Here is a 25,430-nt window from a genome sequence, read left to right as displayed (position 1 = left end):
ACTGCCACCAGAATAGATGCTGAAAACCAGGTTTAAAAATATCAGAAGTGGAAGAGAAACATTGTTTTTCAGGACTTAACCTCTTACTAGTCCAATTCAATCAAGACTGAAAAAGCCTTCTCTTTGGGCAGAATACCTCATGAATACTCAGAGCAGGCCAGATCATGAGAGGACACCACAGTTAGCTCAAAATGTGCCTTTTCCCATATCCCTATCTACTTACCACTTGCCACTAAGTTAGCATAAATGGAACACCCTGCTCAAAAAAGAGGCTTTGTAGAGTTTTTTAAAGCATGTTTATGTGACTGCACATAAATGTTTGTGTAAAAAGGGAGTTATGACAGTTTATACCACAAAGGTTACAGTAAGAAAAAGCACTTCTTTATGACAATAATTCACAAATTCACAAGAATCACTTTAATATACAAAGCAATTACTATCATTCTGAAACACAAAGCAGCTAATATGTACATAGTGTTAATAAAATGCATTATAACCCAGTACAATTTTTTTAAACACAGATAAAGCACAAAAAATAAGTAAAAAAAAAAACAACCAGAACACAAGGATGTTCCTAGATTTTTGGGGAGATGTAAAAAAAATTATTTTCCCCCAGTAATGGATTTTTATTTAGTCTTTTAACTTCCACAAGTATGTGGGAGTCAAGCTCAAATACCCTGTTCTGTGCTGACATGGTTTGGGTAAAGAATCAGAAATGCAGATGAGGTGAACTTACACTTTCCAGCTTATATTACAAAGGGAGAATAATAACTCTCACTCTGGAAGCTTCCCTGAAATACATTGTTCCAAAACAATTTCAAATTATAAATCCAGAGTAGAAACAATTCATTTTTGAAGTGAACAACCAATCTGGGGACAAGTCTGTGGAGGGATTGGCTGCCAACTAGCACCTCTTCTTGCCCTGTTCCCCATCCCAAGAAGTGCATATAAGCAGCACAGTTTCAAATCTCATTCAAACTCAAAGTTCTAGACCTTTTAAAATTAATGTTTTAATATAAATAAATGTAATTACACACAAAAAAATGGAGTGGCACCTGGATAAAATACAGCTTGTGGAGAGCATCTGAACATCTTTAGTTCTTAAGAGTGGCCATTTCCAGATAACTCACTGGCTCAAGGCCTTCCTTCCCTGTGCTCTCACTCAGCTATCCCCTAACTTAGAGAAGTACTGCTGAGGCTGAGTGAGCTGCCTGCTCCCAGGTTGTGACTACAGTAAATGCTCAGCTTATGGAGTGTGCCAACTGTGGGCCATCCCAGCCTGTCCCTGCCCATCCCCTTCCCTGCCAGCACACAGCTCCCAAGGAAGCTGCCCGCTCCTGCCTCTCCCTGGCCAAAGCAAGTCCTGAACTCACCACACAGCAAGGGACAAACCTGCACCTGCAGTGCCAGAGAGCAAACTGGTCACTCTTTTCAATTTGTGCTACGCAGACCAGCCCAAGCATGTCTCTGCAGGCCACAGCTTAAATACATTTAAAAAATGCATTCCAAGGCAAAACACTTGACATGCAAACCCTCTTTACCAACTGGATCTGGTCTCTTTTCCCCAAAGATGTCCAGACTTAAGCCATATCCATCCACAGACCTGAATCTGTCACAAGCACACAGTAGGCAGATTTCAGCACCCTCTCTTCATTAGTCTGGCTCCTTCCAGACCAACTGAGCTACATGATACATTCAGGCTTTTGCAAAATCAGTGTCTTTCACAGATAGCAAATTACACAGCTCAGGAAAACGAGTTCCCAGGCAGACTACAGAGAACCATCAATATACTGTATGCTTTTCAAAACCTGCTCACAGCAACAGATTTTAGGGTTATGGCTAAATTATCATTCCTGCAAAAGGAAGGTGGTGCTTCTCTTCTAAAGCAGGGTGACATTTTGTCAATGTACCTTTACTTCTCGGTGTCAAAGAATTGGAAAGCCTTTTGATTTATTTTCTTGGAAGGCAGCTTGTAAAATCTGCAGGCAAATCTCAAATTAAGAAAGGGGGAATAAAGTGGCTGAAAAATAGTTTATCTTTCCTTCCAAATTAACCTCCCCTTCTCACATGGGATCACTGAACTAGTTCTACTCTAAAAATAATTTCACATCCATCCTGTACATACTGCTCAGAGACACCACAGGCTCGATCCTTTCCAGCCCTCAGTGCTGCCCCCTCAGCTCCCCTGCCGTTCTGCAGCTCTGCCTGCTGGGCACCAGGTGCTGATCCACAAGTTAAATTAGCCAAGGAGTCAACTGCTGTGGGGAGAGGAGTCAAGTGCGTGCAGGCAGCAGGATTACAATAATTATGCCAGGAAGCTTCTCAAGCAAACCAAATTGATCTTAATTTTTTTGTTCTCTGTAGGGTTTTTTAATGTTTTTTGTTTGTTTTTTTCTTTTTTTAAAAAGTGCATATTTTAATTAAACATTTACAAAGAACAGAGTGTAACAAAAATAAATACATGACCTTTTGGTTGGATCATTGGCAAATGTTACATCACTAACCAGCTTCAGGGTGAGAAAATGACCATAAAAACAAGGTCTAAGAAAACCAATTAAATACGAATTGTCACAGATTTGCAACCATTGATACTGAACCTGCTTTGATGGGGAGACTTGTCTTTAACCCACAAAAAGCACTGTCTGTCATAAATAAGGAAAAAAAGGGAAAAAAAAAGCAGTGACTAGTTTTTGCTAACAGATGACTACTTGCAGCTGCAGTTTACTGGAAATCCAGATTTAAATAAAAACCCTGTGGTACAAGTTTAGGTCAGAAACTCTCAGGGCTGTTTTTTCTTATTAAATCTATCTTTTCTTTTCCTGAGCCTCTTAATGATTCCAAACACCCCTCTGATTTTCTGACCAATGTACAAGTACCAGAGATGACAATGCAAACGCCAACTACAGAATAGCCAGAACCTACAGGTGTCTGCACAGTCCTGATGAGCATGACAGGCTAAAATTGTGCTTTTGGATACAGGTGATGGTGCTGGCAACTACCTGGTGCTGGTGAAATTGCTGCTTAAGTAACTACCCTGGAGGAAAACAGAAGTCTTACCAGTGGTTCCTTTAGAAAAGAACACCTTAGCAACCTTTCTAAATGTTCTGCCTTTGATCTATAGCTGCCGGAGAGAAAAAGCACAAAAGTGAATTATTCTGGGGGGTGGTGGTTGTTGTAAAACAACTGTTTACAGAATTTCAAAAATCTCCACCAATAAAAAACAAACCTCACAAAAGCCATGAAAGATGAAATAAAATTCTTGAAAATGGGTAACTGAGAAACAGCACAAAACAAATCAGTAATAAGCGCCAGAGTAACGCAGCCCAGAGCTCCTGGGGTGGGGAAGCTTTCACACACACGCACACACCCACACACACCCAGACACACACAGAAAAGTAAAAACTTTTTTCTGACCTCCATATACTATAATACTCAGCATTCCTGACTTAAAAGCTCTCAGAGCTGTAGATTATATACTGTGTGTATATATATATATGTACATATATTATACATATGTATTTTCCAAGAATATCTAAATTAAAAGAGCACCTTTGACAATATCTTAACTGCCTGACTGGTGCTGTTGTTTTGCAAAATAATGACATTACAAAAACTATATTTCAAACCAATTCTTGTTTATTATGAACATAATGGATCTAGCCCTTTCTAACCCTCTCTTCAGGTAAAACAGGCTATCAGTTCTTGAAAACTCACAATTGTGAGATATAAAACAAAGCCTCCCTCCCCCCGCCAGCATAATTTCCATCCTACTTCCAAATAGCCTTAGTTTATAGAAGATTATTACCCCAACCTCAATACTTGGTGTAAATAACATAGGAATGGATTCCTGTGTCATACTCTTTCCCTTTTTGTGTCATTATAAACAGTAAAGCATGTATGGGGTAGCCTAGCCAGCCCTGTACTTGGTCTAATACATTTTTTATTAATGTGATTTGAAATTTCCATTAAATAAATTCGTCCTTAAACCCTCATAAATAAAAATAAAGATTCCTGCAGATCCCTATGTACTTTAAAATAACATCTTTTTCTTAGTGAAACATTATTTGCTAATGAGGTCTAGATTAGTAACTCTACAGGCCACTTGCAGACCACACACAGACAAACTGGTAACACAGTTCTCCCCTCAGTGCTGCACAAACCTGCACCAATCAATGCCATATTAGGAGAACTCTGGGTACTGTTCAAGGCTCCCATGTCCATTCAGCTCCCAGGTTCTGTGCCCAGTGACCATCAGCAAGCACTACAGTGCCCATTACCCACCAGCCACAGCTCTCAGATCACAGCTCGCCTCATTCAGGTTCACAGCAAAACCTCATGTTTTTGCAAACAGATATCCTAAAAACCTCCTGACTTAATGTGGACATGCACAGCCTTTTCCATATTTCTCAAGGCCAGAGGAACCATTCCATGTCATTGTAAATGAGGCCACCATGAGCTTCACGTTTTACCAGAACGATCCCTGCATTATGCACATTTCTACTTTAGCATTATTTCTGGAAACTGTAACCGTTGCATGTATTTCTATTTGTTCACTTTAGGAAACAGATAATTTTTATAAAAGCATTGCTGAGAATTTAGGATCTTCCTTAAATTTGCATTGCTAAACTAATAGATTCATCTTCCATTAAATAAAAACAAGAAAATCAGCTCTCTATGGCAGATAAAAATAGACCATTTATAAAACCCCTCAAAACTTGTGAAAATTAATTCTTTCACATTTCTGATACTTATGTTCTCTTCTTGAAATACAAATGTAATTTGAAATTCTTGATAACTTTAGATTTAACAACAATGCTGTAAGTTTAACCTTGCTCTTTTTAAATTAAGTCTCTTGGAAACTGAATGCCCTCTCAAATGAGAAATCTAGAACTTTTAATACTGCTTAGGTGTTTGAGACTCAACTGCCCAGAGTCTTCCAAATGTTTTTCTTGTAACATCACGCTGATTGCATAACCTTTTAGAAGCTTGGTATGAAATTTTTCTTAAAAACAGAGTGAATGGGGAAAAATATTAACTAATAATCTGCTAGGCAAGGCATTAGTACAGACCAGAGCCTTATTCATGTGTTTCTATACATAACAGTTTGACCAGAAGCCCAGAGTAAACTTACTCCATAACCTATCAGGAGACTTGGCTTCAGAGGGCCAGTGAACAAACCACCCATGATTCTTTCCGACAACTTCTTGATACTCGTTTTTGGTTCTTTTTGATAATTATTCTTTTGAAGTCCTAATGCTTAGTACAGAGTTGTTTTTTAAACATGAACTACCTTTTCTAACATAAATCTGGGAAATACCACAGTTCCTCAGTGTACACAAAAAAATTGATCTTGCAAACATTTGAAGCACATGAGTAATTTTAGTTGCAGGAATTAATTACTCAGTAAATGTGACCCTTTACATGAAAAAATACTCCAAATAAATTAAGAATTTAGCTAACCTGGCCAGGTTCAAATAATCAGTATTGTCCCTTGTGAAGCAGAAGTTGGAGTATTTGTGTCTGAAGTCCTCTTCAGTATTTGAGGTTGTTCTAGTAGCTGTCACACTACAATTTATGTATGGAAGGCAGCCTTCAAGTATGAAAAAGAATTTAGCAAACCAGACTAATGTTTCCATTGAATACAATGATTTCCATTACATAAGACAATGGTAGGGAAATAGAAACAACCTCGTTGCTTGAGAGGACTTGGGACACAGACCATACTATCATCAGAGAGTATTTATGTGGAGATGGCCAAGCTTCAACTGCTTAGTTGTTCTGTGTACAAACAGGTATGCTTTCATGTGTTACCCTTGCTTACTGTTTTCAGAATGTCAATATTGCATCTTTTTTACTCTGAATTCCTTTCCCATCCAAATATCATATTCCAACCTATAACCTATAGGTTTCTGCTTTTTGTGCATTCAGAATGCTGAACACACTTGCACACATAAGCTATGAGAAGCAACAATAGACCAGTGAAGCTCATTTCAATGCATTTGTTTCCGAGTTATGGAGAAGTTTTTACTAGTCCAGGAGGGCTTAACATAGATTACAAATCAACCCCCCTCCTGGGCTAGTTTGAAAAAGGTGTTATCTCCACACCAAGGACGTGCCAGTGAAGCCTTTCATTTGGCATGCTGCTTAGCTGTGTATTTGTACAGTTCATAATGAGTGTGTGAAACCAATTTGGCAAACATTGCTTCTTCATTGTACCATGCATGCTCCACCTAAGTGGCCCAAAGTTTGCTGGACCAGGAGGCTGGGGTGGTTCTGTCTCTAAGGCAATGGGAAGAGCTCAGCACAAATTCTTGACATCACTACAAAAGGACCCTTCCCACAGTAACTTCCCAAGTGACCACTGTTACTTCTTGAAGAGGATGGGGAGAAGAGGATGGGGAGACGAGAATGAAGCCTGTTCTTCTTCACGCTGAGGTTGATGATGAAATTCATCTTGTAAGGGGAGAAGTGGAGGCAAGTACTTGAACATTCACAGTTTGATGCAAAGCACAGATGAAGTATATTCTGCAGTTGCTTCAGGCAGTTTTGCGCATAGAAAAAAAGAAATGTTTAGAAAATAAAAAGTTTACTTTGTCTTTCTGGGTATAGCCAGAACTAGTCTCTATCCCATTCTGGACAAGTGAAAACGAGAATCCAAAATTAATCTGATTTGTGGCAGTAAAGGTCCTTAAGTGCTTTCAACTCCTCAATCAGTGTCTTGTTTTGGTTTTCAAGCACAGCCACTCGATTTTCTAGACATTTCACATACTCCTTTTTCTTCCTGCGACATTCACGTGCTGCCTCTCTGCAAAGCAAAAAAGGCCATTCAAATCCAGAACAATCATTTGCAGACATGGGCTACTTAACTGTTTTCAGGTCAAACCTTTACCTAGTACTGCCATTTTCAGAATATGGAGGTGCTGATAAGAAATGCAAGTGAGGAAAAATCACTGAATTCGTAACAATTGCTCCTCACAAATCATGCACACTCAAGATCTCCACATATCATTCCAAGACAGCACCAATAAAATTCTGTTTCTGTGAGAAAAGGATCCTATACAGTGATAAAATTCTGCTTGCAGAATTTACATTACAGCTTTTAGGCTGAGTCAAATGCTGCTGCAACAATTGAATTGATTTTATTATCATCTATTATTCTTTTTGCAGTCTTTAAGTCTTCCCTTTGCTGAAGTCCAACGTGATGTTTAACTGGTGTAAAAAGGCACTGTATTTAGAACAACCATGTCAAGCAATGCTTTCATTTTAATAATAATGTCTGCATCACTGCAATGCTAATGTAAGAGTCTCAAATAAAAGTACCACAAAACAAACAGGCACTGGGAACTGTATCATTCTTTAGTCCTTGTTGGCTGTGCTAGTGTGGTAATGTGCTAAAGCAGATCTCAAGATAGACAAACTTTTAAGCCTTGCTTGTAAAGACTGAGTTGCCTGTAGGTAACTTCATAACACACTGAGAACACCAGTGAAAAACACCTGAAAGGTATTAATGTGCTGCTGAGCATCCTAAAGGCAGAACAGCAAGGCAGAAGCCACCCTGCACAGCAACAGGGAAGGCACCAATGTGCAAAGAAAGCACAAGGCTAAATGCCACAAGCAGAGGGGAGCCCAGACAGGGCTCTACTCCTGCAGTGCAACTTGTCCAAGCAGCAGACACATGGAAATATACACACTTGTTTGCCTGAGCCTTTAGGTGCAAAGCAGAACAGCGTCAAAAATAGAGTCAGCATATCCCTTCATTGCTAACACTACATAGACTGGTGATACAGTCAATGTTCTGGGAAATGACGGGACAAAACTGAACCCAGTTTTTCTATTTATTGGATAAATATTAACTGTAGTACTAGGTAAAAAAAAAGACAGTGTTCCAGGACCTAACTGATAAGAAACTTCTAAAGTAATTTTTTTAATTCAGCTCCACAAATGAGACAGGATGAAGAAAACATAGTTTGTAAGCCTTGAAAGGACCCAGGTATCCATTTGTCAGTCCTACCAATACAATTTCACATGCTTGAAGTGCTTCAGTAGGTCATGTGAAACATTTAGAATTTAAGTAATTTTGGGCTGTTATCAAAAGATTAAGTACTACTGAATCAGGAAGTGCCTTCCAGTGCAAGCTACTAACATATCTCCTTGGGTGACAACATTTTCTTTCTTTTTGTGATTTTTGTGCCAGCTTAGGCTGCATATTAAGCCACCTCAAGGCTGTGTGCATTAGTTGTTTATTATGAACAGCCAGAGTTATACTGGATTACAAAAGAGCTTTAAAAATGTAAAATTTATACAGAAAATTTGCACAACAATATCTATGAATATTTACACTATAATCCTCCAGTAAGTACCACCTCACCATCTGCCTCTACCCCTTTTCCCAGCTTTGCTATGCACCCTAGATTTGCAAGGATCCATTAAGCAGGCAGGCTAAAAGCACCACATGCAACATGATACTGTGGCAAAAGCTGTCAATTTAACTCAAGTTGGGGTAATTCCCCATTGTTTTTCTTGGCTTTCACAAACACAAAAGCTTTCTTTTACTGGAATAAGACTGTGGCCTAAATGAGAATATTCTGTGATTCTAATTAAATTTTTCTCAAACGCACAGCCTGAAAGGGTGATATCTACTGTTCATTGTTATCAGAAAAATACATAAAAAGGGGAGATAGGTGACATTCTGTACTAAAACCTTCTACAAAAGTGAACTCTGCTATTCAGCATTATTTACTTCATTAAAGCCCCTCATATAAGCACTGGGTCTGCTCATGTAAGTTTCTATTGTGTTCCCAGCACAGCAACCTACAGAAGACAAATGAACCTGTACAACATCAGTTTTGTTCAGACTGACAGATGAAGTGAACAAGGTTTGCAGGGGGCTTCCCCTCCTCAGAAGGGAAGGAAGTATTGTGTTCACAGTGTCACAGTGTAACATTCAGGCTCACATCTGTGCCCTGTGGGTAAGAGTTCAAGCTTGGGTGTGATGGCTCAGCTCAGGCCCACCCCTTCCCTGCCCCATAACAAAGGCTTATCGAGCATCATGCCCACCTGCTCTCTACTGCTCCCTTCCTTTGCTACCTCCACCAGCTCCTACCTTGGCTGTTCCTCCTCACACATTATATCCTACAGGAGCAAGTGCCTCTCTTTCAGCTCCTCTGCTGCCTCTACTGGCTCCAGAAGACTTTAATCAAAAGGCGTAGCTGCTTGTTTAGCCTTTCCTTGAGCCTTTCTGCCCTGGGAGAAGAAAACCCAAGGGGCAAGCAGCTAAAGGAAACAAGTGAGACAATCAAGAAAACAGTCATGAAGAGCACAGATGGGCCAGCAGCAAGGGGAATGCACACAGAGGGCAAAGGGAAAGAATCCAGGAAAGGAAACTACATGAATGTATTAACTAAAAAAAATCAGCTCACCATGGAGTTTGTAAGAACATATATCTGCAGTTGTACAAGTCTCTCACCAATTACTTTTTTCCTTTGTCAACAAACCAATTCATGCACCTCACAGAGTGAGTCTAACACCTTTACTCAAGGTTTCATAACCACAGCACACAGCATCAGCTGCTGGGCATCTTTGCTTTGCAACTTTAAATAAACACAAATTCTTCAGAAATGATTTCATAAAATTACTAAGAAAGATCATGATTCTCAGTGCTTGACACTGTAGTTCTATGCAGAGCTGAGTGGAAAAAAGGAAGTGATCTCAGTCTACTTGCCTGTTCTTCATTAGACGCACTTCCCTCTTGCGCGCGGCCTCCTCTGCCGGCTGCGTGGGGAGCGCGGGGGACGATGCCATCACCACGCCGGGGGCAATGGTGCTGGTCGGGGCCGTGCGGATCTGGTAGGTCTGCACATCTCCTGAGGCAGCTGAAGAGACACAAGGGCACGTGGGGTCAGTGTGGTGACAGCACTGTCACACGTGGTATAACAAACACTGTGTCATCCATCTGACCGAGCACTCCGGGCCACAGGACAGGAGGGATGGCCACCACCTGCCTCATCACTGCTGCCTCATCTTAGATTATTAACATATGCAAGGTTTGGGGCATTCTTGCTCAGAAAGTCTTCACTTGTGCTTGGTAATTTGCTTTTTCTGGCTGTATAGCTGTGCTTCTTTCTCCTTTAGTGTATTTCTTTTTACTTCTCTGGTTTACAGGCAGAACTAGTGAAGGATGGGGCTATCTCTAGCTATGCTCCAAATGTCTCTGCAAAAGGAGAAACTGCCTGTGTAAGTGTTGGGCATAGAAAAAAGGGCGTAGAAATGTAGCATTTACTCTCACAAGAGTTGAGTGCACACTCAACTTCACTACTTCTCTAGAATGAGTAAGGTTTTGGGTTTCTTTTTTTTTTCACTGTAATCTTAGGAGTGTGTAAATTTTGCCTGAGCTCATAAAAGACACAATATCACCTAAAGAAATCACATGTCCTTCAGAACACAAAACCCAGAACATCAATGCAACAATAGTATTTTTCTCTGATACTTTCACTGATGCCTGGAAAACTCTTCACTGGGTAACTTTCAAATCAACTGCTTTACAATCATAAAAGCTGAGGTAAACTTTCTCTGTTATTTTCAATTTTAAAAAAATTAAATAATAACTCTCCATTTTTAATAAACCAAAACATGTATTTTAATACAATAAAAATCCACAACTTATTCTAAGTTAAAGTAGCCATGCCACGTGGAGGGCCAGACCAAATGATGACTTAAGGCACTATTGTAAATTGTTCTATGATTCCAAGACTCACTGATTAACTACTTGGTGACTAATTACAAAAGTCACAATAGGAAGGAATTAAGGCTTGTATTTGAAAAGGGAAAAAATCACTAATAAATTAAAGTTTAGAATCAAACAACCTTCTTTCCTATCTTTTTTTAATGCTTTAAATTTCATATTGTTGCGGATATGGGAGAACTCGGAACTCTGAAGTGGTATCAGCTTTTGCAGAATATAAAGAAAATTGTGTGGACAAAACCCAGGAAATACAGCATGGAAAATCAAAACCAAATATATTGTTTTAAAAAAGTAACCCCAAAATATCTACAATTTTATCAATCTAAAGGGGAAAGCTCCAAGAAAATGTGACAAATAGCTTTGTCCAGAATTTCCTTTACTAATTTTGGAGACTTATCCTGCCAAAGCTGTTAATTCTGTTTCCTGACACATTTGAGGGAGTTAGTTTGGCAACTTGTATCTGCATGGAGAAAATGTTATCCAGAATGACTGACTGTGAAGTTTCTCACCTTGTACAACAACTTGGTTGCTGGGTACAAGTATCTGTTGTCCATCTGTGGTCTGTGCATACTGTAAAATGGTGGTGCCAGGCTGGGTTGCAGCTGCATTTGTCATTGTCAGTGTCTGGAGACCTTGTACTCCATCTGTGCCATTGTTAGACAACTGTATTGCTCCTCCTTGGGTAATAGCAACTGCAGCCAAAAAATCAACACAGCATTTAAGATACTATTTTACTCTTTAACTTACAGTATTAAACCTAGATATGGAAGAACATTTATCTGAGTGAAATCCCTCGAACCCTTATACACCCTGAAATCACACACATGGCTTTAATATTCATTAAAGAAATCATGTTTTGAAGGTAAGTTTTCAATTTTTTATGAGCTACGAACCTCCCCCAGGGAATAATTTTTGTTAGTTAAGATATTCTTCTTGGTTGGTTTATGTCTATTTCTCAGTCCTTATTTTTTCTTCTCATCTGAAATACATCTCCTCTTCCATGCTTTATGCCCTTCTGTCTCCTCTGCTGCTATTGCTATCCATCTTGTGTTTCACTTTCCTCTTGCTTTGGCATTTCTTTTCTTCTGATTCTATCTCCCCTTCTCTACAAGTTCCTCAGACCCTCCCTACCAGGGTTTTTCATTCATAAAGCTCCAGTTTCCTTCAAGCAGTCTCACTATGCTGCGGGTTTTTTTCCTTTCTTTCCCTCAATCCTATTATGCAGGTACACTGGGACATCACCCCTCAGTTGTGATTCCACAGAATTTCACTGTGTTCCTATATACAGACACACCAGAATCTCAAGTGTCTGCACAATTAACTGTAACTATTATAACAGGAAGCAGAATTAGCCACATCCATTTCAGTAAAATTAAGCAGGGTACTAAGCAAAGTAGCTAGGGAGTAAACACAGATAGAAAAATTTGAAGAGATTAAAAGAAAGATGTAAACAAGTAGTTCTTCCTCCTTTTTGTATATTTAATACTGCATATGTTTGTGTGAGACAGCATGTGACTTCTATCTTTACTGATGTATCCTCAATCCTTTAAGTCAAAGCACTGTATCTATAAAATTGAGGGAATTAAGAAAATGCAGAAATGTATGTTTATTGCATATTTCAAATGAGGTTGTTGAAATTCTTATTTTTTCAGGACTTTCTAAAAATGTAATTGTAGACTGTAATGCTTTTTTCTATTAATGAGGTTACAGTTTTGTGAACAAGCATTAACCATCTGCAATGACAAAAAAGAAACTTCTGAATTACCTCATCTAGTTTCTGAAGAAGTTTATAATTGCATTGTGGTTCCTATTTTGCCTCAGGATGCATTAGCTGCACCAAGTGGCAAACAGTCCCAGAAGGTGAAATGAACCTTTCAAATACTTACAATAGGAATGTGTTTAAAAGGCATGGTTATCAGTCAAAATAAAGTCATCTCTTTTTCACCTCTTGCTTTGTCCTAGTCCAAACAGTTATAGAAATAATAGCTCTTCATCTTCTCATCCCCACTTACTAGCACCACTGAGAAATTCAGACTACATACTGTACTGCCCACTGCTGGTTTGGTAAATGGGAGTTGGCACCGTAACAGTGGCGATGGCAGGTGCTGCTGTTTCCTCTTCAGACTTTTCTTCTTCAATCCTTGGCACTCCTGGGGCGTCTGAGGACAAGTCATTCAAAATTTTTCTGGCAAAGACAGTGTGTTGTAGAGATTTTAATAAAAATTTGGGGAAAATGATATTCTATTTGATACACAATGCTGGAGAAAACTGTAAAGTGCAGTAAGCCAGCAAAGAAAAGATGGGTGCAGAACGACAAACATGTACTATCTTCAAACTCTTATTGGAGAGGACTGTTCAAAGTGCTAAGCACAGATGGGCAAGGGAGCCAACACAAAACAGCTGTGCTTCTCAAAACCCAAGACAGAGATATCACAACCTTCCCTTTTTCTTAAAAATGTTTCTCTCATCCATTTTTACTTGTTTCCTGATTTTAGCTAGATAAAAATTTGAAGAAAGCAAAAATATGTAAAAACCTGTCTCCTCACTTATATTAGAGGAGCTGCTCCATTTCAGAGACCATAAATGCCTCAGCCAGTGAGCTGAGTAAAAAGGAAGGCAGCAAAGTGCTTGTAGAGAGCAGGCAGGTCATAATGTAACACCTGCCTGAGAGACAATACCCACTCACACAGTTATGTGTACAGGTGCCCTGCCTGAAAAAGTCCTGAGAGTAGCACGGGAGAAGGAAAGAACATGCTGTCTAACTACTTCCATGGGTTAATTATTCAAAGCCAAAACTGCTAAAACATCACTTCTACAGGCCCCACTGAACATGACTGACCATGGCAGTTACTGCAATTTGTATCACTGAGATCAAACACTGTCCCTCCTCAGGACTGCCAAGCCCTCATCACTGCTGGCATATTCTGTTATGTTATGGCAAAATGCTGCTTAGGTAAAAGACAATATATTTTGTAATTCTCATATGTTTTCCAGGGGTTTGTCACTAGAACTCACTGTGGGATGAAGCAAACACAGCTTAGACCCCTGTTCCAAGACAACACTAATTTCTTATATAAGGCTCCTAAAGCTGTGGGAGCCAGAACACCTGTATGGAGCCATTCAGGGAGTGCAGTCATTCTGCTAAGCAGGTTGACAAACAGAGTTTTGCTGTTGCTGCTTTGATTCTGTGCATGCAAGAACACCAGCACTGCACAAGGACTCCACTGTGCCAAGCACCACTCAGACAAACAAAACATTTCCATCCAGAGAGTTTGCAATCTAGGTGTTAGACCAGAAACAGATGAAAAAATATGGAGAAAGCAGGGATGACAAAGAACAAAACCCAAAAAGATAAAAAAACACTTTTAAGCTCATGTCAGTATGACCTGGTGATTAAAACTTACCTTTGCCATCATAAAGATGGATTTAAGATAAATGATAAGGTGGCAGCTTTACAAATATAGCAGCTGTGAACTGACATGGGGAACACAATCATAGAATCATAGAATCGATTGGGTTGGAAAAGACCTCCAAGATCATCGAGTCCAACCCTTGGTCCAACTCTAGTCCATTTACCAGATCATGGCACTCAGCGCCACGTCCAATGATGTAACTTCAGTAGCAAAATCACAGTGGATTTTCTGAGGAAGAGGTATACAGAGCTTTCAATTCTGTGAGCACATCTGCACCTATCTTGTCTCTGGGGCCAGCTACAGCAGCTTGGACAGTGCCAGCTGGGAAGTCACTGAACACAGCAGTGGTCTGGCTCAGCCTTTCTGACACGACCTGCAGCAGCCCAGAGTCTGAGCTGTGCATACAAGTATTACAGTTACAAAGTTTTGCTGAGTCACCAGGATCTGGTTGGAAAACAAAGCCTGTGCTGTGGTATCAGTGCGTGCAAAGGAGTCCATCCCAATGAAAAGTCAGCATGCACAAGTACCCTCATTTCAGTTTTGCTGCTTGTTTACTTGCCTCTGTTCTCTCCCCATATACAGCCATTCTTCCATATATAGTAAAAACAAGTGTCTCCCTGCAGAAGCAGACTGCAAGGAGTCTGTGGCAGCCTTGAAGTTAGCAACACTGCTCCTCACAAATAAAAATATTTTCCCAAATCTATCATAGCTAGGGATCTTCAGCAACAATTTTTACTATCTTCAGCATAACAGCCTTGAAGGCTGCTGGAGAAGGTAGAAAATAATCTTCAAGTGCTAAAAAAATACCATGGTTGAGATATCCTCAGGCCTAGAGTCTAGATTCTACTTCTAAGGCTAGGCTCATAAAGAAAAAAGGAGCATCTGAATTTTCTGTAGCAGCAAGAATCCACAGGTCCCTTAAAACCTACTGAACTCCAGAGCTGTTCCTTACTGCTATTTAGCATATTTTAAGAACGAAAATGGGATTTAGTACACACACAAAAAGCTGCACAAAGTCTTAATTTTAATAAAGTAACATGACTAACACCATGTGAAGGAGCACCTCAGTTGGTTTTGTCACTGAGGTATTTACCATGACAACTAAAGACACAAGATGCCTATCACTACCTTCAACTCATACCCTGACTTCTTAAACTTTAAACACAACAAATTTGACTCAAATAGAAATTCTCTCTGAGCCATAGAAGATCACATGTTCATTGAAAGTCTCATAGGAGAAAGGAATCAAGTTGGATTGCTGTTAGCACTTCAACAATAATGAAAACCAGTAGAGCTGATTTTTTGCACACTACAGATTATACAGAAATCACTTCTGCAAAGCTTTGGTGTATTTCATGTATTAAGTACTCATTGAAGCTGTCTCTAAGGCAGGTAGCATAATGATACAAATGTGGCAATTGGCATATTCTCAGCTCACTTCTGTCTTAACTGAGTGTAACAGCTCAAGTTTCTTCCTCCTCCTATTTGCTTATCTCTTTCCATCCTATTCCATGATCATTTTTCATGTTCTAATTCCAAGACGTTGCAGAAGAGAGATTTCAGTTAAATGGTAAATCCAAAAATAATCATACAATCACACTGTTTGTTCCCCCATATGACCAGACCCATCAAGCAAAATGCTTCTGCTTTAACCTCTGTACCTGTAGGAGGGTCGTCTGGAAAGGATTTCTCTTCGTTTCTGTGAATCTGTGACACTGTCTACTGATTCCTGTGAATCTTCACTTTCTGCTATGGTGGAGATCTGTAATTAAAAACAGCAATCAAATTTAACAAGACACTTCCAATATCTTTATTTTAAGGAAATCTTGACATCCTGTGAAAAACACTACAATGCAAGCATTCTTCAGTGCTATCTAGGGAATGAACATAAAGGACATACTGCTTAGCAACAGATCCAGTAAACTATGACCACAGTCAGTTATCTGCTCATAAGGATGTCCTTGGTAATTTAAATACTCCACTAAGAAAAGATAAACAGTAACACTACACATTTTTTGCCTTCCGTGACACTGTTTCTATCCATTTTAAGAAAACAAAGATTTTTTAGTAAAATTTAGGCAGATAGTAACTAAAATAAAAATAAGATAGCAGAAATGTTTGGAAACAAATACTGAAGTTGATAAACATCCATTTATAAATAATGGGGTAGATCATGTTAGAGAGAGACTGCCTTTCTGGGGGGAAATTGTCAGCAAAATGTCATACATGAAGATACTAAAAAATAATGTAGTGCTGCAGTTCTGAATATCTGTGCTAAAAAAAAAGAGAAATGTTTATGTAGGAAAGCTAAAATGTCTGTACCAATCATATTTAAATAATTTTAAATTCGAAGTATGCCAGAAGTATAAGACACCTACAACCAGATACATTTTTCTAAAAGACCATGGTCACATGACAAAGCTCATGATGCCTGTGCAAGAAACAGAGTTCACAGCCTGACATTTTATGCACTGAAGAGAAGATTCCTAGAGACTCAGAAATCTTGCTGGCACCCACATCTCACAGTTATCAGAGAGAGGCCCTGAACAGGTCCAAGGCTGACTGTGACCTACTGGGCTCTGGATATCAAAGCATGCTTAGACTTGCATTGAACCAGGTGAATTCCAAGCATGGTTTCATTGTCAGTCTCTTATCTTCCATCTCTGGGCTAGTGTGCACTTATCTGAAAACTGCTCACCTCTGACAGATTAAAACTCAACTTTTGACTGCAATGGCTGAGGAGGCCAGAGCCTGCCACAAACTCAGCACTGAAGCTGATAGGGAAAAACAAAGATTATTATTAGCATGGGCTAGCTTTAAATTATGCATGCCTTATTTTTTAAAATAATACCCAGCCAAATATCTGTATCAAAAAGTCTTAATGTCTACTTTTTCAAAATAAACATTTTTGAGCTCAGTGTACTGACAGCAGATTAATAAGGTACAGTCCTTGCCCTGTGTAGCTGCTGCAAATCAAACAATTTCTGCATTAAGTAACACTGAGCTTTGAGGGGTTAAAAAGAAAGTTAGAGGTTTTAAAGATTTCAGACTACTTGTCTCCTTCAAGCTACCTCATCATATTGCATTACCTGTCCTACTTTACAGAAGAGAAAAGCTTTACAAAGCACAAAACACTCAATAGGCACATTTTAAAACCATTTCTATGTAAGGATTGATAGGTGTATTTTAAGCACCATTAACATACAGACATCTGTTTTGTAAACCAATGCAAGTATTTTCTGTGTAGTAAAGACTCTCAATCCAGAATACCAGCCTCATTAATGATTAAAGATTATGAAAAAAGCCATCCTTTTGTTCACTTCAGAGTAGTATGAACTCTTACTCAATAAAGGTGTATGAAAACAAAACAGAGAGAAAAAGTAGAGTAATATTGTAGGAAAAAACATGAAGTTGTTAAACTCACCAAACAAATTCAAGAGGGAAATGAAACTCAGCAATGTCTGACAGTGAAAAGTGGTTAAACCAAAACAGGAAAAAAATCACAGAGTAGCAAAAACTGTACAATTTTGCCTTCAACATACTCTTAAATTTTATATAAGCAAAACCACAATCCAGGACACAAACACATTAGAAATCAGTGCAAAGACAGGACTATTCCAAATGCCCAATTCACACAGTAGGAATTTCTTCAGTCAGTACCTGAACTGTCTGGACCTGTGGAGACTGAATAACTGATGGCTGGGCAGCCTGAATTACTCCATGCACTTGAACTGTCTGCCCATTGGGCAGCTGAACTAAGGTCACCGTGGGTGCAGAAGACGTTGCGTGAGCTGCTGGCATAGATACCTGCAAAGAGGAGACAGTCAGCACAAATTAGGTTATTGCAAAATCTCCTTATTTCAGTACATGTTCTGGTGAAAAACTGTGTCTCTTCTAGACCCCAGTTAGATGACCCAAATGTTTCAGCAGAATTTAAAACCTCCTGAACTGCTTAAGCCCAACACCTGACCTACTTTACAAATTAATCTAATGCAGAATTTCAGCAGGCTCAAAATATCATTTGGAAAATCACTCTCAAGAAGGAAAAGCACAACTGCCTCTATTTTCAGGTAACCTGATACCAACACATTATTACCTTTCACTTACTTCAGTTGGATACTGCTAGGACTTGGGTGTGCTCCTACAGACACTGCTGAGTCAAAGGCAGAAACATATGGGATTTGAGCTATTTTAATTCTCACTGAAGAAAATGAGAAGTGTTTGCCACATATAAGAAATTAAAATTTTTAGGGAATCATACCTTTCAGACTTTCTACAGACTGAAGTCCATTTAAATGAAGAAAACCGACCACGTGTTCAGACAGAAACAGTGAGTTTGCAGGGGAAGTCTTTCGTAGGCAGTTATTGTGATTTGGTGTAACAGATCAACACAAACTAATCTTGGAGTTTGAGGAAAAATGGCCCACATTTTAAACCCTCAGTTCTTGAACACAACTGTGTTATTCCAGCACAGAGCTGTAGGCACAGCAGCTCTGCCAATGGGGACACACCGGTGACTTCAGCACGGTGGGTGAGCACATCCTGTGCCGGGGCTCAGGCTCCAAACACAGTGGTGCCCACACAAAGACAGTCATGTCTCGCAGGGAAGCCCCACTCTGGGAGGTCACAAGAACCATCATGGGCACGTGGAGTGCCATGCCCCAAGGCTGCTGCACATCTGGGCCAATGCTCCGTGCACACCCAGTGCTGAGCAACTGTCTGCTACCGCAGCACACACATTCAGGGCTGGGGCCTCCTGAAGGACAGGAGCGTGCCAGGGCTGCTGGACCAGCGCACACCACCCTCAGTCTGTGCCCCCTCACATGGCACAGCCCCCAGGGAAGGATGCAGGCAAGGCAGAGCTGCTCTGGCAGACTCCAGCCAAGTTGCGGGTCACTGACTAGCCAGCCTTCTTCTAGACACCCAAGTTTGGAAAATTTAACAATCCTCCAGGGTTCAACAGCATTTTAAACACATTCAATCCATGTAGCTCCAGGGCGAGAAGGAGCTGCACTGCTGCCCTACCTAATCTCAAAGGGCTGCTGTGTACTGGATGCCAAAAGAAATCCCCTGCTGGCCCCATCGTTCTCAAAAACCTGCAATAGCTGATCTCTGAATTTCCATAAACACCCACCACTTACAATGAAATCTTGTTTAACAACAAAATTAAAGGGAATTACATGTAGACCTCTCTCCTCCACAGATGTCTCTCCCTAATCCACCAATTTTCATTTGCTTTTACCTTCCTTTTTCAGGAAAGCAGCTGCAGCATTACATAGTGGTACTTAACTCGCATCTGAGAGAAACTGGGGCTGAGATTAACAAGACCACTTTCCTCTGGCAAATTATATTCCTTTACTAAGTGACCTGTTCTAATAATGCATGTCTGACTAAACAGTCCTTGGCAAAGCTGACCAACTGGAGGCCACTGCGGTTGGATTAAGCCCACAGCAGAGTGTAACTTCCGCAGATGTCTCTGACTCATACCTTGTGGAACTGGGACGAGTTTCCTTTTGACTCTGAAAACTACCCTGAACTCACTAAAATGCAGCAATTAAACTAAGTTGTGATAGGGGTGACTTTACAAAAGATAATGAAGGAATTAAATTGACATAATTAGTTATTTAGATTTGGCTAAGCCTCTGAGGGCACTCCCTTATGCCAAACACTTCCACTTCCCATATTAAAAATATAATAATGTAACACTGATGTGAACAACACAAGGAATTATGTTTAGATTGCTTTATCACCTTCACAACTACATACAGGCTGGGGAGCAGCTAAGGTGTAAATGATACAGTGAATGACATTGTGGTGGTTTCACGTGGGTTTTAACCATACTTGTATAGCTTTTTCTTACTTGGAAAAAATTTTCATTCAAGTACTGGGGTAATTTTTTCCAAGTAAAGTGCATTCAACTCACTACATACTTGTAAGTTCAGCTCCCTCGAGGTTAGTATGTTAGCACATAAATTTAAAACATTCTTGCTTCTCTGGACTAAATCTTAACGAATATCAAGTGAGAAGCAGATTACTGGTTTTGCAAGAGAAATAAACTACTTCCACTCAGTTCACACTGAAGTGTTATTCACACCACCTACATCCTGTGCCTAAGTTAGACAGTGAGAAAGCTGCCCAAAGAGGCAAGCTGGTGCAGGGCAGCTGGTGGCTTGTAAATTCACACATCAACTTCACCCAACAAAATCACCCTGTGCATTTTAACAGCTCTAATCCCTTTACTATCACCTGAATGGAAGTGTACTATCTCTGGATTACCAAAAGGGGTAATGATTTTAAAAAGACACTAATAATTTATAAAATGGTAAGTGATTTAATGCTTGTGCCATTTAAAGGACACTGAATTCCACAAACTATGAGATCTAAAACACCCATTTTTATTTTGCAGACTACAAATAGTTTTAAATTAAATGGTTACAGAAAGGAGCCAAACAATTCTGTACTCATTTATACAGTGGAGGTCCTTCTGCCAACCATCAGTGTATCCACAATTGAAACCAGATTCCAAATCAGAGATGTAGCTTTGATTGCATTTCTTGTCTCTCCAAAATAATTTGAGGATAACGAGTTATCTACTTCTGTCTCTCTAAACAACCAACAATTCTGTGAAATTCCAGAGACAACAGGATAACATGAGCTGTCAAATGCTAGGTTGTTCCACTTGGTTATAATACTTATAATATTAATCCCATCTGATGAGATGTTGCATTTGTTACATTATTTATCTGTATTTTCAGTTTGTTTTCTTCAGAATTAAACTGACTACTATAAACAAGCTTTTTAACAGAAAACATACCAGCGAGACAATCCAGTCAATATAAAAAAGACAGTAAATTACACAAATTAAAAAAAAAAATACGATTCAGTGGAATGGTCGAGGTAAAGAACTCTAGAAATATTTTCCTTCATTACTGTGTTAAATTGCACAATTTACACACATACAGTTCTTTAGAACTAACACAGCCTAGTGTGATGGGAAGTTTAAAATCCCGTGAAAACAAATATTAAAGGAACTACACATTGCACCTGTTTCAAAATGGTATCAATGGAATCTTTTGTCAGGCCCATGAGCAGGCAATATTCCTCTTAAAAATATTATCCAATAGGTAAAACTATTACACCATTATGATTTTTATACCTGGGCTAACGTTGCAATCTGTGGTTGTGCCTGTACTGTCATCTGTTGGGTTTCTGCCTCTGTACCGGCTGCATCTCCACTCTGCTGGTTCTCTGCTCCAGATTCCATGGTCATTTAGTTACCTACAATCACAACATTTGTCGTAAGTCTGGGTTGGTATGCAAGTCCATTATTCTTGGTGGATCTGGTAGCAATCACTGCAGCTGAATTCCCATTACTATACGCTGTTTTAATTTCCTTATTAAATGTTGCCAAACTATTAGGACTGAGGCAAATTTTTTTCATGCCAGGTGTCTGCCCCGGGTTAATTTTTCTGTATGTAATGTTTCTGAAAAACAGGTTCAGTGTCCTCCAACAATGAGATCAGAAAAAATGCATTTTGCTCATCCTAAAAAACCTGCTTGAGCAATGGCACTATGATGACGTAGCACCTCTGCAATTTGGAGTAACGACAGGCAGTGTGTCAGGACGGGCACTCCCTCAGTGCCCAGGTAAGAATATGCCCTGCTACAGCCCTCCCTCTCCCCCCAGCTGCAGTCTGCAGGTAACCAGTTGCTGCTGTGTTGGGCACTCAGTTTTCAGTGGTCCTTCAGCCTGAACTAAATTCACGACACCTCCATGCAAGTTCTTTCCACAGCCCAACTGTGTGCGGTTCCACTCACAGCAACTCAGCCTCCTCTACCTACCAGTTTTAAAGTCAGTATACACACAGATGGAAGCTGTATCTGCTTGAACCTTACTGAAAATGCTTTTATATTTAGAGGAACACAGTAGATTGCCGTGACTTAAGTTCTGTATCATACATAGCTCCTAATACACTTATATTTCTAAGCAGTAACTTAGCAAGCCTAGATCACCAGAACACAAAACTCTATAAAAAGAGGTTGCATAACTTCAAAACCCATGCACGTAGGCAGAGTGCAAAGACTGTTAAATTCTGCACTGATCTGTGAAATCACTTTTCAGTTCTTCTTTAACTACTGATATGGAAGTATTTGATACAAAAAAGACTTTCAAAATACCAGGAAATGTTCCCAGTGGTGATATAGCAATACCACGTTATTATACATAACTCCAAATATTAAATATTAACAACGAGTATTATCTCCACAGCCACAACACTAATTCTGTGTACAACCCTGTGCTGCCCAACCTCTGCCTACCCTAAGGCAGCACAGTCTCTTCAGAGCTGAGGCAAAACAACCAGTAAACCATTTCTGCTCTGGCAAAGTGTCTGGAGGCAGAGGACGCTCGGATCAGGAATAAGATGTAAAGAAGCAGAAATACCCCTGTCCTTCCTCAGCTTTACTGGCCCCCCTGAGGAAAAAGGAAGTGTCAATACAGGTGGTGGCACCGTGTGCACACTTAAAACATTTTAAACACAAAATCGGAGAACTTGCATTTCAATGCAAACTACACTTCACCATTGCAGGAAAGAGAACACCATTTATATTGCCTAAAGCAGTAGAGTCACACTTCAACCCTGAGTATAATATGAAATATCTGTCTTAGAGCAAATGATTCCTAATCAATAAAGACAAAACAGCATTTCAAAGCAGTAGCTGCATCCTACATCAAAAGAAAGTTCAATGTATATAAATCAAAATCTCTGCATTTAGTATCGAAAGTGACCGTTCAAATGAGCTCTTTGTGTATGTGTGTGTGTGAACACTGAAATGTTTCAGTATCAAATATTTAGTTCCAACATCAGCTTAGAAACTCTTGAGAAATGAAAAGGAGGAAAAGAATGAAACCTGATTTTTCTTGAAAACAAACAATGAAAGAAAACATAAGATTTTTAAAAAAAGCAAGTTAAATTATTCTAAGCACTGGAATTTTGTTAGGCCTTTTCCTGTTGCCATGATTTCTGTGCCACATAAACCAAGTATCAGTCTGACAAATGCTCACAAATACATAATACTCTATATCTATACATATTTACTAGTCAACTGTTTATGAAAGAAATTAATTGCAAACTCACTGTATTTTAAGTAGCCTAGCTAGTATAATTTTTATAAGAATTTCAAGAATATCCTGTGTCCATGCAAGTACAATAATCTCATTCTTTCCTACAGTACTAAGCCTTCCCCATGTTGCATTTTATCTTCCAAAAAGCACAATAAAACCCATGCACTACTACTATTTGTAATATACATTACCAAACAGTTCTTAAAGACTTAATGACAAGTGGTCTATCCCAGCTTTAACACGTGTTACATTTTAACAGACTTAGTCCTCCACCTTATATGCCTTTTTTTTTGTATTCTCCATTTTCAAAACTACAAACTACCGTAGGTTTCCCTTTGGTTTTTACCATTCAGACAGTCTGTCTGAGACAAAAAAATCAACTTTTCCCCAGTTCTATGCGTATACCATGGTGGGTCCAACCAAAAGCCTCCCTCATCAGAACCATTTCAGGGGCAGATCTTTTACATCAGAAACAGCTCCCAACCAACTATCTGAAAAGAATTTTAGAAAACAACTTTCCAGCTACAGATTCCAGTATGTTGCAAAACCAATAATGCTTTTGTTAGCTGAGACTGTGACTCCAGCATGGAGACAATTGCTATACAAATGGGATTAGAAAAAGACGAAATGCGCAAGTGAGGAGTCGCTTCAATCAGGTATTTAGCAATATTCACAAAGGTAGATGTGTTGCCAAATTCCTGCTGATAAATACAATATTTTCCTATGAAGAACTTCCAATCGTCTCACACTCTAGTCAGCAAAGGACCTCTAGTTTCACAAGCTTGGCTTCTACACTTGCACCATCTTTTTTATACATAATGAGTGAAAGGATTAACTGTTCGAGACATGCCCTCCTCTAACACCAACATTTTGGAAATCAAATTCATCGGCATCTTACTTTTTAGAGTAATTTGTAAGAAAAAGGAGGAATCAGATTTTTGAGCATCATATTCCAGATACACTGGTGACTACATTGTTTTATGTTTGGGTACAGTCAAGATTGCCAAGATGTACAGGACACGTACCTACAACATAAACCACTTACTAAGTGTTGTGTATTTATGGGTAAGGACATGATGGCTGAAATTAAGGTTGTTAATTCCTCTTAGTTCTTGCAATTTACAGTGTACCAGATGAAAACATGTTGGTTTGAAACCTTAATCTCCCCACACATACAACTGGATGCCAATCTTCACACCTCCTTTCAAAGCTCCCGTACCCCCAGCCAAGACAAGCTTTGCTGACAGGAACCCCAGTGTCTTTCTGGTCCTGTGGGTGCTCAGGTCTATCCTGCCACCCCATCCTTTTACTCCTCCTGACCTGCCTGCAGTGTCCCAACCTGGCACTGATTTCCCTGCCAGACACCACACTGAGACTTCTGAGTTGGAGATGGGGTCTGAAAGTGTCCTGGTGGGGAACAAGTATCCAGCGCATTGAGTGAGAGCACATGGGAGCAAGGGGAACACACCTCTCATTTCTCCTGGCCTCCCCATTACTTTGCATCTTGGCAGGAGAGGACACCTCCTGCACACACACCTTGAGAAAAGATTAGTAATTGCTGTAGTTGCAACAAGTATTCTAAATGAAACTAACTGAAAAAACAGTTAGCTATTAACAACCACAGCTGGAGACCCAGAGACTGCTTGCCTAAAACATCCTGGCTATGAACTTCTGAACACCAGCCAAGAAAGCTGGTGAGACTACCTGGTTAGAGATGGTTGAACTCGTGACCTACACAATACAGAGTTTTCTTTACTAGTTCAAAAGAGGCAGTATTATACTTACTAATGATTTGAAACTCTGGAGGTGAAGAGACAAATAGCGTAACATTCAGCTGACACTTGGTAATTTATTTTAGCTAAATCAGGACTGGGAGAAAGAAGTTCAGAAGTAGGTAAGTAACTGTACCAGCCGAATTTATACTATGACAGCAGAAGACAGAATAAACCCAGGCAGTCGCAGAATGCAGGGAAACTGAACTACACACACTGCAGAAAAATCCAAATAAGCCTGTCTCCTTAGCTGCATAAACCAGAAAAGGTGCCTAAGGACTACTGCAGATAGATCACTTCAGGTATCTGCTTACTGGGCATCTGTGACAAGAAAAGCTAAAGTGTTAGACTGCAAAAATAATGAGAGACGGGGTAATCTT

At 39.6% G+C, this 25,430-nt stretch overlaps 1 protein-coding gene across 1 annotated transcript in view; it reads right to left on the bottom strand.

Annotated features, from left to right (window-relative positions):
- Positions 1-402: 402 nt before the first annotated feature.
- The window catches only part of CREB1 (cAMP responsive element binding protein 1), a 39,695-nt gene continuing 14,667 nt past the window's right edge, over positions 403-25,430 (bottom strand). The window contains exons 2-8 of the mRNA XM_071562825.1: positions 21,311-21,432; positions 17,815-17,961; positions 15,816-15,916; positions 12,784-12,926; positions 11,251-11,433; positions 9,718-9,872; positions 403-6,801 (exon numbers count right to left, since the gene is read on the bottom strand). Coding sequence (XP_071418926.1) covers positions 6,661-6,801; positions 9,718-9,872; positions 11,251-11,433; positions 12,784-12,926; positions 15,816-15,916; positions 17,815-17,961; positions 21,311-21,424 — 984 coding nt within the window. The 5' untranslated portion in view covers positions 21,425-21,432 and the 3' untranslated portion in view covers positions 403-6,660. The remainder of the gene's footprint in view (positions 6,802-9,717; positions 9,873-11,250; positions 11,434-12,783; positions 12,927-15,815; positions 15,917-17,814; positions 17,962-21,310; positions 21,433-25,430) is intronic.

Source organism: Pithys albifrons, chromosome 8 (genome assembly GCF_047495875.1).
Source record: "Pithys albifrons albifrons isolate INPA30051 chromosome 8, PitAlb_v1, whole genome shotgun sequence".
Classification (NCBI taxonomy): Eukaryota; Metazoa; Chordata; class Aves; order Passeriformes; family Thamnophilidae; genus Pithys; species Pithys albifrons.
Note: the sequence above shows the minus strand (reverse complement) of the source record. Positions and strands in the feature narration are given on the sequence as shown.